Genomic DNA, 11,680 nt, shown 5'->3' with positions numbered 1-11,680 from the left:
CCATTCGCTTCAGATTCCAACCAGCCATATGAATCGAACCAAGTCACAAATGGGTGGTTTGACTGTGTGGCTTCTAAAACACCTTATCTTGAAAAATCGTCGACACCAAACTCTTCCTTTGATTAGTTCCTTCAGTTAATGAGTAGAGCACTGGAAATGGAGTGACAATTTGCTGACCAATTATTTCCCAAGAAAATGTGAAGAGAGAAATCGTCGACCGGGCTGACTGCTTGACCCAACGGGTTGGTTTCAAGAAGAAAACCGAAGCTCCGGTTCCCGGTTCAATGATCTCTCCACCTTTGAATTATAGCTTCCAAGATGTCACACAACTATCATAACCTATACCCTGGACTGTAATGAGGACATGGTAGTTCCCTGGGCCCACCATGCCAGAAACAACATGGTTGGTCGGTCTTGTGGGACCCACGAATCATTGATGAGCTTCCCGACGCTTCCATCAAATGCATGTTAATTACAGCTAGGATGCTGATATTGGATAATTTCTACACTTCATTCCCCATCCACTCTGCTCCATTACATGCACCCCGGTTCAAATTCCTGAGCCCACCGGACGTGTATAAATATATCCACTCAACTTGCCGGAAGTTCTTGGTATTCACCAATAACCTCTCCTCCCTCCCTCAAGTCTCATTGAAGCAATTGGCTCCGAGGTCTAATGGCTGGGATTGCCTTTGGCCGCTGGGATGACTCCTTCAGCGTTAATTCCCTGAAGGCCTACCTCGCCGAGTTCATATCGACCCTTCTCTTCGTCTTTGCCGGGGTTGGATCAGCCATAGCTTACAGCTAACTATCCTCTCTCTCTTTCTCTCTCTCTCTCTCTCTCTCTCTGATTCATCTACTGCAGTCTACTACTTTTGAGTCACCAATAAGCTCACAATTTATTGGTTTTGCTGCAGACAAGTTGACATCAGGTTCAGCTCTTGATCCCACCGGACTCGTCGCGGTGGCTATCTGCCACGGTTTTGCACTCTTCGTGGCCGTGTCGATCGCCGCTAACATCTCCGGTGGACATGTCAACCCGGCGGTCACCTTTGGATTGGCTCTCGGGGGACAAATCACTATTCTCACCGGCATCTTGTATTGGATCGCACAATTGCTTGGTGCTATCGTGGGAGCTTTTCTCATTAAACTGGTCACCGGAATGGTTAGTTTAAGCTTTGTTACCTTCACGATCTCAATGAATTTCTGATAGATCTACCATCTTTTCATCTAAGAAAATTAAAAGGGTTTAAGCTTCATTAATTATTATTACTATGAAGTTGGAACAAGCAGGCCAAGTTATCATGGTAGGCCTACGTGAAGCCCATTTATGGCCCAAATAATCTAAATCTATTGGAGCTAACTTCTTCGGCTATTTGATGTTGCTAGGCTACTCCTACCCATGGCCTGGCAGCAGGAGTGGGAGCCGTTGAGGGAGTGGTGATGGAGATAGTCACCACCTTCGCGCTCGTGTACACCGTCTACGCGACCGCCGCTGACCCGAAGAAGGGCTCGCTTGGCACCATTGCTCCCATCGCCATTGGTTTCATCGTGGGTGCTAACATCCTCGCAGCAGGCCCATTCTCGGGTGGATCCATGAACCCAGCCCGGTCCTTTGGGCCCGCGGTTGCTAGCGGCGACTTCACCGACAACTGGATCTACTGGGTCGGCCCCCTTGTTGGCGGTGGGCTGGCCGGCCTGCTCTACACCTATGCGTTCATGTGCTCGGACCATGCGCCAGTCGCCAGCAGCGAGTACTGAGGCCACCTCCATGATGAGGCCTTTGGGAGTACATCCGTTGGGTCGTCGAGTCACTTTGGTTCGTTTTGTTTTGTGATTAGCTGTAAAGCTGGGAGACTTTTGATGTTGTTTCACGGTTTGTAGCGTGATGGATGTGGAGCCGCTGCTTTATTTATTGGTGTCAGCTTTTCTGTTGAACTGTTCAACCTCATCTTTTTTTTTTTTATAACTCGATCCTCCTTTTCTCGATTGCTCCGTGTGGCTATTGTGATAGCAAAATACGCTGCTATGGCCAAGACTTGCAAGATGTCAATGCAACCTTGTTTAATATTTATAAATATTGATATTTTGACCTCGGTTTCAACCCACCTTCTTGACTTTGAAATATCCGAGGTGAATAACTTTAGTAAAAACTAGATGACACTCTACTCGTGCTAATAAAAACCAGCAATTATTGAGACATTGCACTTAATGCATGATCAGCATAATTACCACTGCATGTTGCTTGCATAGAACGGTTATCATGTTGTAAACGTGGTGTCAACTGTAACCAAGGTATGTTACGCCAAATCAGATAACGGATATGTTTTCTACCCTATATAAAAGTGTGGCTCAGGGATTCTCAAGTAAGTTTATTTTGGAGATTCTACTCTATAGATTTTCTCCCTTTCGCACTATTGCTTGAGTATTCTGACTTAAGCATCAGAGGGTCCTCCACCAAAAACTTTTTGACAAGTAGACTTCTTGCATGTTAGCCTTCAAGGCGACCAGTTCTTCCCCACCTCGGTCTCCTCCTACCTCACTCAACTTGGTTCTTACCGACCTCAAAGCAAGTTGAGTAGTGTCTCGGTCTCACCTTAGAATTTTGCAGCAACAGATACTGCAATAAGATAAGAAAACTAGCTGCTATGGTGAAGACTTGCAAGATGTTAATGCGGCATTATTTAATCATGTAAATGCATGTGTCATCAACTTCATGCATGCAGCTCCGAGTAAGGTTATCAACAGGAGGGTTGGCTTGGGCAGTTCTGACCTAGAGGAAAACCTAGTGCGGGTCAAGCCCACGGTAGATAACCTCAGAGCACGTATGAATTGGTTAGGGCTGGAAATGGGCTCAGGCCAAGCTGACTTCAGGTCGGCCTTCTGGTTAGGCCCGAAAAAGTCCAGACCGAGTTTAGGTTTACATGTAAAGCTCATTTATTTTTGGGCTAGCCTCGAGTATTTCATTGGCCCGACTCGATCCTGGGTCCAACAAGGACCAAAATGGAACCCGAATTCAGGCCCGAATTTTTTTATATTGTTGTTTAGCTGAGAATGATGTATCATATATCATTTACTTGTGTTATAAGAGAGAGTCCAATTTTCAACTAGCTTGTTTACTTGTGAAGCAATATTATAAAATATTAAAATTCAATGGGTTGTGGTCGGATCTATTTTTGGCCCAAATGAATAATTCAGGCTAGCTCAATCGAGTTCGGGCCGGGCCCGAGCCTGAGCTTGGGTCGGGCTTGGGCCTAGATTATTTAAAATTTTTTGAGCTTAAGCCAGCTTAAAGTTCAAAAAAAAATCGAGCCAGGTTCGAGTAGAGGGATGCCCTGGCCCGGCCTAGCCCACTTCCAGCCCTAAAGTTGGTGCATGCTCGAGCTTGAGATGTATTAACCCTGTATGAGGCCCAACCCAGTCCATTGATACCCTGAGGTGCAGGGGGGTAATGATTCATTTAGGTTGGTTGAATGTGGAAACGAAGAACTTGGAGGATTAGAACATCAATGAAGTTGTATGATCCAAGCTTAGAGCTTCAATCGGTATAAAAATGAATTATGTACAACCAGGAAGGTGGTGTTAAATGTTGTTTCTCTTCTTAAGTTTCTGCCATTTGGTGTGTATTGGCTCCGACAGCCAACAAATGTCCATAAAAAAATTGGCCAAAAAGAAATGACGAAAGCTTGTAATTTATGAAGACAGACATTACCAGGACAAGCAAGAAGTTGAATGTGAACTTTGCTAACCCTTGATGTTGATGATTCTTAAAATTAAGGCATATAGCAAACTCTATTTATTGTGATAAGTATGACCTTCATTCGTTTAATAGGAACATTGTTTTAGATTAAAGAGAAAATCCCATCCATATTCTCCATTGGCCTATCAAAATCTGCCTTATGCTTAAGTTTAACCATATCTAAATTGGATGTAATTTAGATCCGTCACAAAGTGAAAATTAAGTTCCCATTTTTTATCCAATTCCGTATGCAGTAGACTTTAGGATAACAGCGTCGTCATGTATTATAGAATGCACGACAAATTTATGAGATATGGCATTTTTGAAAGTTCAACATGCTTGGAACTTTTTCAGAGATTAGATGCAGTTACTAATTCATAATCCGATGTGTGCAGAATAAAAATTTATTCTCAATTTTATGAATTTTTTTATGAAAACATTTCATTTACTTCTCTTCCATAAAAATTTCAATTTCTGAAAATGTACCTTTTTGGCCTAATTCTTCTTCTTTCGATCAATTCAACCTCTGATAAAAAATATGGATATTGGTTCTATTTTATCTCTTGAACAAGTTTAGCGATCAGCATAAGAGCTTTATTGTCCCAATAGAGAAAAAATATATATAATTAGCTTTTAAAATATTTCAAATAAATAATTTCAACAAATTTTTTTAATTTATTATTTTACTATATTCAACTTTATGTATTTCTCTATCCGTGGAATTCATTGAATGTGCAGAATTAAATATGGCTATAATACAGTTTTTGTTATTTGAATCAACATCTATTCTAAGAGGAATATTTTTATATGGAGCTAACAATATATAAATTATATTTATAGCTCCAGAATGGTAAGAGAGACAAATAGTCTAATGCGGCTACTATGAAATATTTACTAGAGGCGGCATTTCTAAATCTCCGAATCTACTGGATGTGGTAAAACATAAATTGTAGTCTATCTTAACCGATTATATATCTTATTTATAATTATATCATTTTTTTTTAAGGGAACTAATGAGCGGTCTATTATTGATAAAACAAAAGAGGCTTAAGGATTGGAAATTAAACTTAGTAAAGTTATTGTACTAAAAATTTAGGACGGGTCAATGGAGACTTTTTGTTTTACTCGGATCTTTGGGAGGGTGGGAAATTAATTTTTTTATATGTATATACACGGATGGAAAGGATGAGGAATAAAACGCCCAGTCAAGGACGAAGGCAGCTTGGCATATCGTCTAGACTTTGAACGCAGAAGTCTCCTCCTAATAATATATTTCTCCATCCCTACGCGTCCAACAGCACGGCCTCATCCAATACTTCCGATCCGTCCATCCTCCACCTCCGCTATCTAGTACGTGTGGTAGCCGGACCTCTCCGAGCTCTCTAAATCAGAGTTGTAACTAGACCCCGAGCTCCCCTCAGTCTTGATCCCGCGTAGCTCCTCCACCCGGCTGGTGCTACTCTCTGGAGTTACTCTGCTGCTTCTCCCTTTCTCCTCGATCTTCCTCTTCCACTCCCACTTCCTCAGCCAATGCATCGCCAGCATCACCCCTAAGCCCACCAACATCGACCCCACCCCGCCTCCACCCACAGTAACCACCGTCACCAGCAGCCATGTCATCCCCCTTCCCTTTGGCACCACCACCCACGTCGCCGCCACATACGCTGCAGCCATGAACGTCACCGCCACCCACATGGCCTTGTGGGTCACCACCAGCAGCCTCATCATCGACCTCCGCCGGAAGGGGATGATGCTCACGAGCACGGTCACGATCCCCAGCGACACGAAGAGCGCGACGTCGTTGCTGACCTTGAACACTTTAAATGCCGGCGACCTCGCGGCCGTGGCCTTCCCGACCCATGGTCCGTCCGGGCCGTAGACCCCACCCGGCGGGGATATGCCGGCCGAGAAGGCAACAGTGGCGATGAGGACCGCAACGATGGTTATTGTGTTGCGGGCGTTGCGCAGGCCCTCGTTGTGGAGATCCAGCCGCCTTTCCTTCCTGCGCTGGCGCCGACGGGCTGGAGAGTCGGGGTGCTTCTTCTTCCGTGCCAAGTTCCACGGCGACCTAGCCGGATGTCTGCTTACAACTTTCTTTTGCGTCTCCGGCGATGAGCCCGGTGGGAGCTCCACAGCCCGCTTGGCCCCCACGCTTTGTAGTATGGCGACGAGCTGCAGCGCTCCGGAGCTGTTGGTACTGTTGGTGGTGATGATGTCGAGGGCGGTGAGGCCGCTGCGGTTGACGGCGTTGGCGTTTACCTCAGACCTGGCGGCCAGGTACTTCACCATCTGGACTCGGCCAAGGGAGATAGCTTTTAAACGCCCTCATCATAGCACCAAAGCTAGCGAAGGTCTCCATTAATTTGTTATAGGAACAGATGAGTCGAGATGTCCTTACCATGGTCAATTTGGCCAAGGTGGCGAGGTGAAGGACGGTGTTGCCGTTGCGGTCGGGGAGGTTGATGAGCTCGGCGATGTCGAAGTTCTCCATCAGGCACCGCAGAGCATCATACCGGTTGTTCTTCACCCCAAGGTGGAGGACCGACTCGCCTTGTTTGGTCAGCAACCGAGCGGATTCACGGCAGGTGGAGAGGATCTCGTGGAGGATCGCGACGGAGCCTTTGATGGTAGCTAGGTGGAGGGGAGTCCTGCCGTCCTCATCCACGGCATTGCAGAGGTCCGAGTCGATCCTTAAGAACTCCCGGGTGGCCTCCAGATAGCCTTTGCTAGAGGCTATGTGGAGAGGAGTCATGCCGTGCTTGTCGGCTGCACTGCAGAGGCTTGGATCGACCCGTAGGAATTCTCGGATGACCTCCAAGCGACCCTTGCTTGAGGCCAGGTGAATTGGATAGCACCCTCGCCCATCTCTCTTCCAAACAAAATCCGGCCTAACTCTTAAAATTTCTCGAACAATCTCTGTCACACAATTCCAGTGTAATCAAGTTGCAATCAATCCATGATTAATTAAAAACAATATATATATATGACATTAATTAATATTTACCTATGTGGCCGTCCGTTGCTGCAACGTGTAAAGAAGTGGACGAGCCATCCTCGTCGGAGGCCAGCAGCCATGGCATGTCCAAGAGAAACGTGGCCACGGGCAAGTGGCCTCGGCTGCAGGCAACAAAGAGCGCGCTCCGGTGGTCGCAGTCAAGCCTATAAGCAACCATTGGGTCGGCGTCCAACAAAGCCTTGCACACCTCGAGGTGGCCCTCGCGGCTGGCATCATGCAACGGCGTCTCTGACTCGGCATTTTCCGACGTGACCAGCTCGGGCCGTAGCCTTATGAGCTCCGAGACCAACCCTATGTGGCCCAACCTTGAGGCAACTTGCAAAGGGGTGTTGAGGGATGGAATGATCCTTTGCTCGAGAACGTGTTCGTCCTCTCGAGCGAGCTCGAGGAGGGCCGGGACGTCTCCGGTTAGTGATGCTTTGTAAAGCTTGGGATCCATAGGTTAAGAGGGGTAGGTTTCTGAGGGTAGGTGACACTGCTACCGGTGAAATGGGGTTGGTTTGAGGCCAAGGATGTTATACTTATGTATATAGACTACCTTCTTCGAAGCAAAGAAGGGGGAAATGGGGTGGGGGTGGGTGGAGAGAAGGGGCCGCGGGTTGACGTGCGCTCCGACTTTTGGCCATAAGTTAACCTCCATGCATGAAGCTTCCTTTGCGGCAAGTCCATGCAATTGCAGCCTCGTTGAAGCTTCCCCGTCCAGATTCCAAGTTCATCCATGGGCCCCTTTTTTTATTATTAAAATATCAATAGCCTCCGTGTGAACTAAATGGTTTCTTGGTTATTCATGTGCTTCATTTTAGTGGTATATATCCATCATGGGGCCACCTTCTAGTCCAGAAACTAGAAATATTGGACCAACCGCGAAGTGCAGCAAAGTAGAGACAATAACTGGACCTTGACAATTTCTGCGCCTTTTAATTAGAGTTTGGCGCATAAAGTTGGCTATTTTGCTGTGTGAAATAACGGAGTATAACGAACATAATGTGGTTTCGTAACGGAAACTTTTCTAGTTTGGTTTTACCACTTCATTAAGGTTTTATCGAAAGTTACCAAAAACATGAAGGGTTTTTCTTTCTTTTGTGTAAAGCCGGATTTTATTTATACCAATCTAGAGAAAATACATCGGTGTGAATCAGAAAGTAAAATATAAAAAAAACAAAAGAAATATTTGATAATACAATCCACAAAGTAGTTTCAGTATGATTAACTCTATGTATTGCAGCACTATTAGAAATTCTTGCAAGGAAGTAGAGGAGAAGCCATTCTCCGACGATCATGTATTAATAGATGAAAAGCCTTAAAATGGTGCAGTTGATAACCACCTAATTACTGTCAACAATTTTTTCTCAATAATAATGTGGAAAGCCTTTACGTGCTTTGCTGCATACATTAATCCTTTCCATGCAGCCGATAACTCGACCAAAGAAATTGTTGTTTCAAAAAGTTTAACTCCATCAAATGCCACTAATGTGCCACTTAGACATCTAATAATAAAATTGGTCTTTCCATACTCATCTTTATTCTAAACACTCCTATTGGAGCTAACCTTGAGGAAGCAAGAGAATAGTGGCTCCCAAGAGAAATAAATCAGTCAAGAAGAAGCAAAATTTGCAGAGTAGGAATCATAGATTTCACCTTCTATCAAAAAAACCCTTTAAGGTGGTTGTACAAACAAATTCCTGAGTTAGCGAAGCAGCTTTCATCAAAATTAATTTGAGACTACAAAGAACTTTCTAGAATATACGATCATTCCTTGCCAACCAAATTCAATCAGCAATATAAGACATCAAAATCACCTCATATCTTCGGATTCTACTAAAAGATTTTTCTTTAATTCTCTGAACAAACTCGTCTTAAAAAATAATAGTATATTAGCTGCATCAATAAGAGAAGCATGTCGCCAAATCTGTCACTGTTGCTGGAAATTGGACTCGGAGTTGACCGCGGACCGAGAAAGAGGGGCTCCGGCTGTGGTGCGGCGACGGACGGCTGTCTTCGGCGGACTTGCAAAAAGCCTGTGGCCGGAAGTTCCGGCGCAGGCCCTCCGATGCTTAAGTCGGAGAGGAACTTTAAATAGAGAACAATAGTGTAGAGATGCTTTTTTCGCCAGGGGAGAAGAAGATCCCTCCTTAGAGCTTCCCTTCTCTTTTTATTGGAGGGGGTGTGGTGGTTCCCTACAATCGGGTGTGATTGTGCGAATAAATGAGTTACCTTAAACGGCCTGAGATTTCGGGCTAGCTGGCGATCCGTTGAGATTGTGTGAATTCAAACGTTGACAGCCATTGAGGAGGAAATTGCAGGATTTGATCCCGGATATGGAGGACTTGATTTTTGGTGGAGTGGGGGTCGGTTTCTCCCTTTGACTGGGTCTTTCTTGGCCTTGAGGTTGATCAGACTTAACTCAGTAGAGACCATGTCTGCCGAGGTCATGCCGAGATCGAGGTCGTGAGCTCTGGGGTCGTCGGTGCCGAGATCGAGTGCGCTGAGGTCGGGCGCTCTGAGGTCATGACTGCTGAGAGCATGTTCGCCATTGTCACATTCGTCACCAGGCTTCGGTGATTTAACTATGTGCTCCAAGTGTTCTATTTTTCCCCCAACAGTCACCATTCTACAAATCAGAATAATATGAGAGGCAGGTTCTTTAATACTTAGACAAATGTCGTAATGATTCGAAATATGTAACCCACACCGGAGTAAGAAGCCATGGCAAGAGAGCCTATTCTCTGCAATCTTCTACAAAAAAAAAACAATGCAATTCCTAAATGAACATCAATCTTCCAAATCCAGCTAAAATTATGTGTTGACCTTTTGGCATCAAGAATTTCCTGACACAAGCGGATTTCTTCTTCTACAAGTAATGAAGCATGGCACAGAGTAAACTTTACGTGGCAGGGCACAGGAACTTTCCTGAATTGGCCTTTTTTAAGCTTGGAACTTTCGCTGTTGACTCACCAGTCACCACCAATTTATACAGGTCAATTAACAAATGATGATTTAATAGATAAGTCTTGGGCACCTAGGATTCACGTGAGAGATTTATAAGTAATTGTGGAAAAGTATATAAAATTCCTAGTCCAAGTTACTGCTTTACCTTGGGGAGTTTGAGTACACGAGCTAGGCTAAAAGGTTATTGATTTGGAATAATAGAAACGACCTGATTCCACCAGTAATACTGCCGAGGTAAAACCTATCACTCTACCAGTAAATGGATCCTTAACAAAGGCTGCAATTGGATCGAGTTACTCCAGGATTAGACCTTGTCCGACTCATATATTTGGAGACCCATAGATCTGGTTAAAATCAACAACCGAAACCAATTTAAAAACCAGTTTGGATTTGTGTTCGATCTGACTTGGACATGTTCCAGTCTTATCGAAAAATCTGATTTTTTTTTTTTATGTAAAGGGAGGTCTAGACCACTATGGTTTTATTGATAAGCAATACGTAATACGGCATTCAGAAGAGCTTTGCGTAGTCAAGTTTCCATCAATTTAAATGGCTGACCACCTGACCACGTAAAAGGAAGAAACTTCTATAGAATGTGCTGTACTTTTTCAATAGGAGGGAAGGAACTCTTATGGCTTCATGTCTGACTGTCTGTCCTTTCATCATTGACTCCTCCCAACTCTTCCTTTCATTCTCTGAAATATTCTCGCAGGCCAACTTCCCGGATCATTTCCACTACGTTTGCTTGGAGATTACACTCATCAGTACGTACTTCGCGTCCAGCTTCCAAGCATCATTAAATATTTTTGGGGCAGTCTTGCTGGGGACTCGGCTTCGTATTCGAAAATTCGCTTATCCAAAAATCTGATTATATAGAAGCATTTTCCCTTCGCAATATTTTTCCCAATACATCCAATAAACCCCGCTCATTTAAACTAATTCCTTTCTGTTCATTTCAACGACCCCATCTCCTCCAATCTTTTTTTACTTAATATATTGCATATTCGTTGTTTTTAATAAATTTTTATTCATACTATTTTCAAGTATATTAATATATATTTCAAAAAATATAGTTAGAAATTTGTATGTTACAATAATCAATTACTTGGATGAAACTAAAAGTTTTTAATAAAAAAACATATTTAAATTATTTTTAAATTTTATTTAAAAGTTTCAATAATTTTATATTTGATTATAAATTATTATATTTTTTAGCTATAAAAGAATGCTAAATACTTAACCTAAACTGCGGAACCAACTAGGCCTTGACTTCGACCTGAATATTTTGGATTCAGTCCAATCCATATATTACCTTGGCATGATTGAATAACCCGTTAGGTCTAATGGACCTGACATGACTTGATCAACTAGTGCATTAGTCTGTGTTTAAAATCAAAATCCGAATGCTCCAATCCGATCCGACCAATTACAGACCTAGCCTCTAGACTCTAGAGATATCTTGGATGATAGAAGTTTGATGATATTTTTTATGCATCATAAAGCAAACTCTACTTTTCAAAAAAAAAAAAAAAGTAAAGCAACTCCTCGCAAATGGCCTGGATGCAGGCCAGAGATTTTTTTTTTTAAAAAAAATTTTTCTGGCAAAGGCAGCCTAGATTTGCATGGCCGATAAAGATTTAAATCTTTATCACGTCCTTCAATATTTGGACGTCACGCAAGTAGGCTTTTTGAGGATTTGCGTTCCACCCAGCAGCCATTTAAAATGGTGATGATAGAGAATATATAGATAAAATAAAGGAGTATTTTGCAATTCTAATCGTGAAGTATAAAGGTTGCAGGTGGCGGCATAAACAAAGGACAAGTACCATCACCTTGTATCACAGGGAAGAATACGAAGGAACGTAACTATAAAAAGGGAACACAGCATGTTATCGTAGCAAGGTCCGAATACCATGGATGATCTATTAAATTAATAAAACTGAAGTATGTAGATGGCGTTGGAGATGAATGTCAGC

The 11,680-nt window shown here is 43.4% G+C and overlaps 2 protein-coding genes across 2 annotated transcripts; one reads left to right on the top strand and one right to left on the bottom strand.

Annotated features, from left to right (window-relative positions):
* The first annotated feature begins 488 nt into the window (after window positions 1–488).
* LOC103702536 (putative aquaporin TIP2-2) lies at window positions 489–1,989 on the top strand. Its single transcript, XM_008785006.5, has 3 exons — window positions 489–803; window positions 918–1,165; window positions 1,390–1,989. The coding sequence occupies exons 1-3, from the start codon at window positions 677–679 to the stop codon at window positions 1,759–1,761; spliced, it is 747 nt and encodes a 248-aa protein (XP_008783228.1). The 5' UTR covers window positions 489–676; the 3' UTR covers window positions 1,762–1,989.
* Window positions 1,990–5,086: 3,097 nt separating this feature from the next.
* On the bottom strand, window positions 5,087–7,302 carry LOC103702593 (Ankyrin repeat family protein). Its single transcript, XM_039129597.3, has 3 exons — window positions 6,744–7,302; window positions 6,138–6,655; window positions 5,087–6,028 (listed from the first exon to the last, which is right to left on the bottom strand). Exons 1-3 carry the CDS (start codon window positions 7,192–7,194, stop codon window positions 5,087–5,089), a joined length of 1,911 nt encoding a protein of 636 aa, XP_038985525.3. The 5' UTR covers window positions 7,195–7,302.
* Between the last annotated feature and the right edge of the window lie 4,378 nt (window positions 7,303–11,680).

The sequence above is a fragment of the Phoenix dactylifera genome, chromosome 5 (genome assembly GCF_051530095.1).
Source record: "Phoenix dactylifera cultivar Ajwa chromosome 5, Ajwa_hap1_PhDact_Kaust_v1.1, whole genome shotgun sequence".
Taxonomy (NCBI): domain Eukaryota; kingdom Viridiplantae; phylum Streptophyta; class Magnoliopsida; order Arecales; family Arecaceae; genus Phoenix; species Phoenix dactylifera.
Note: the sequence above shows the minus strand (reverse complement) of the source record. Positions and strands in the feature narration are given on the sequence as shown.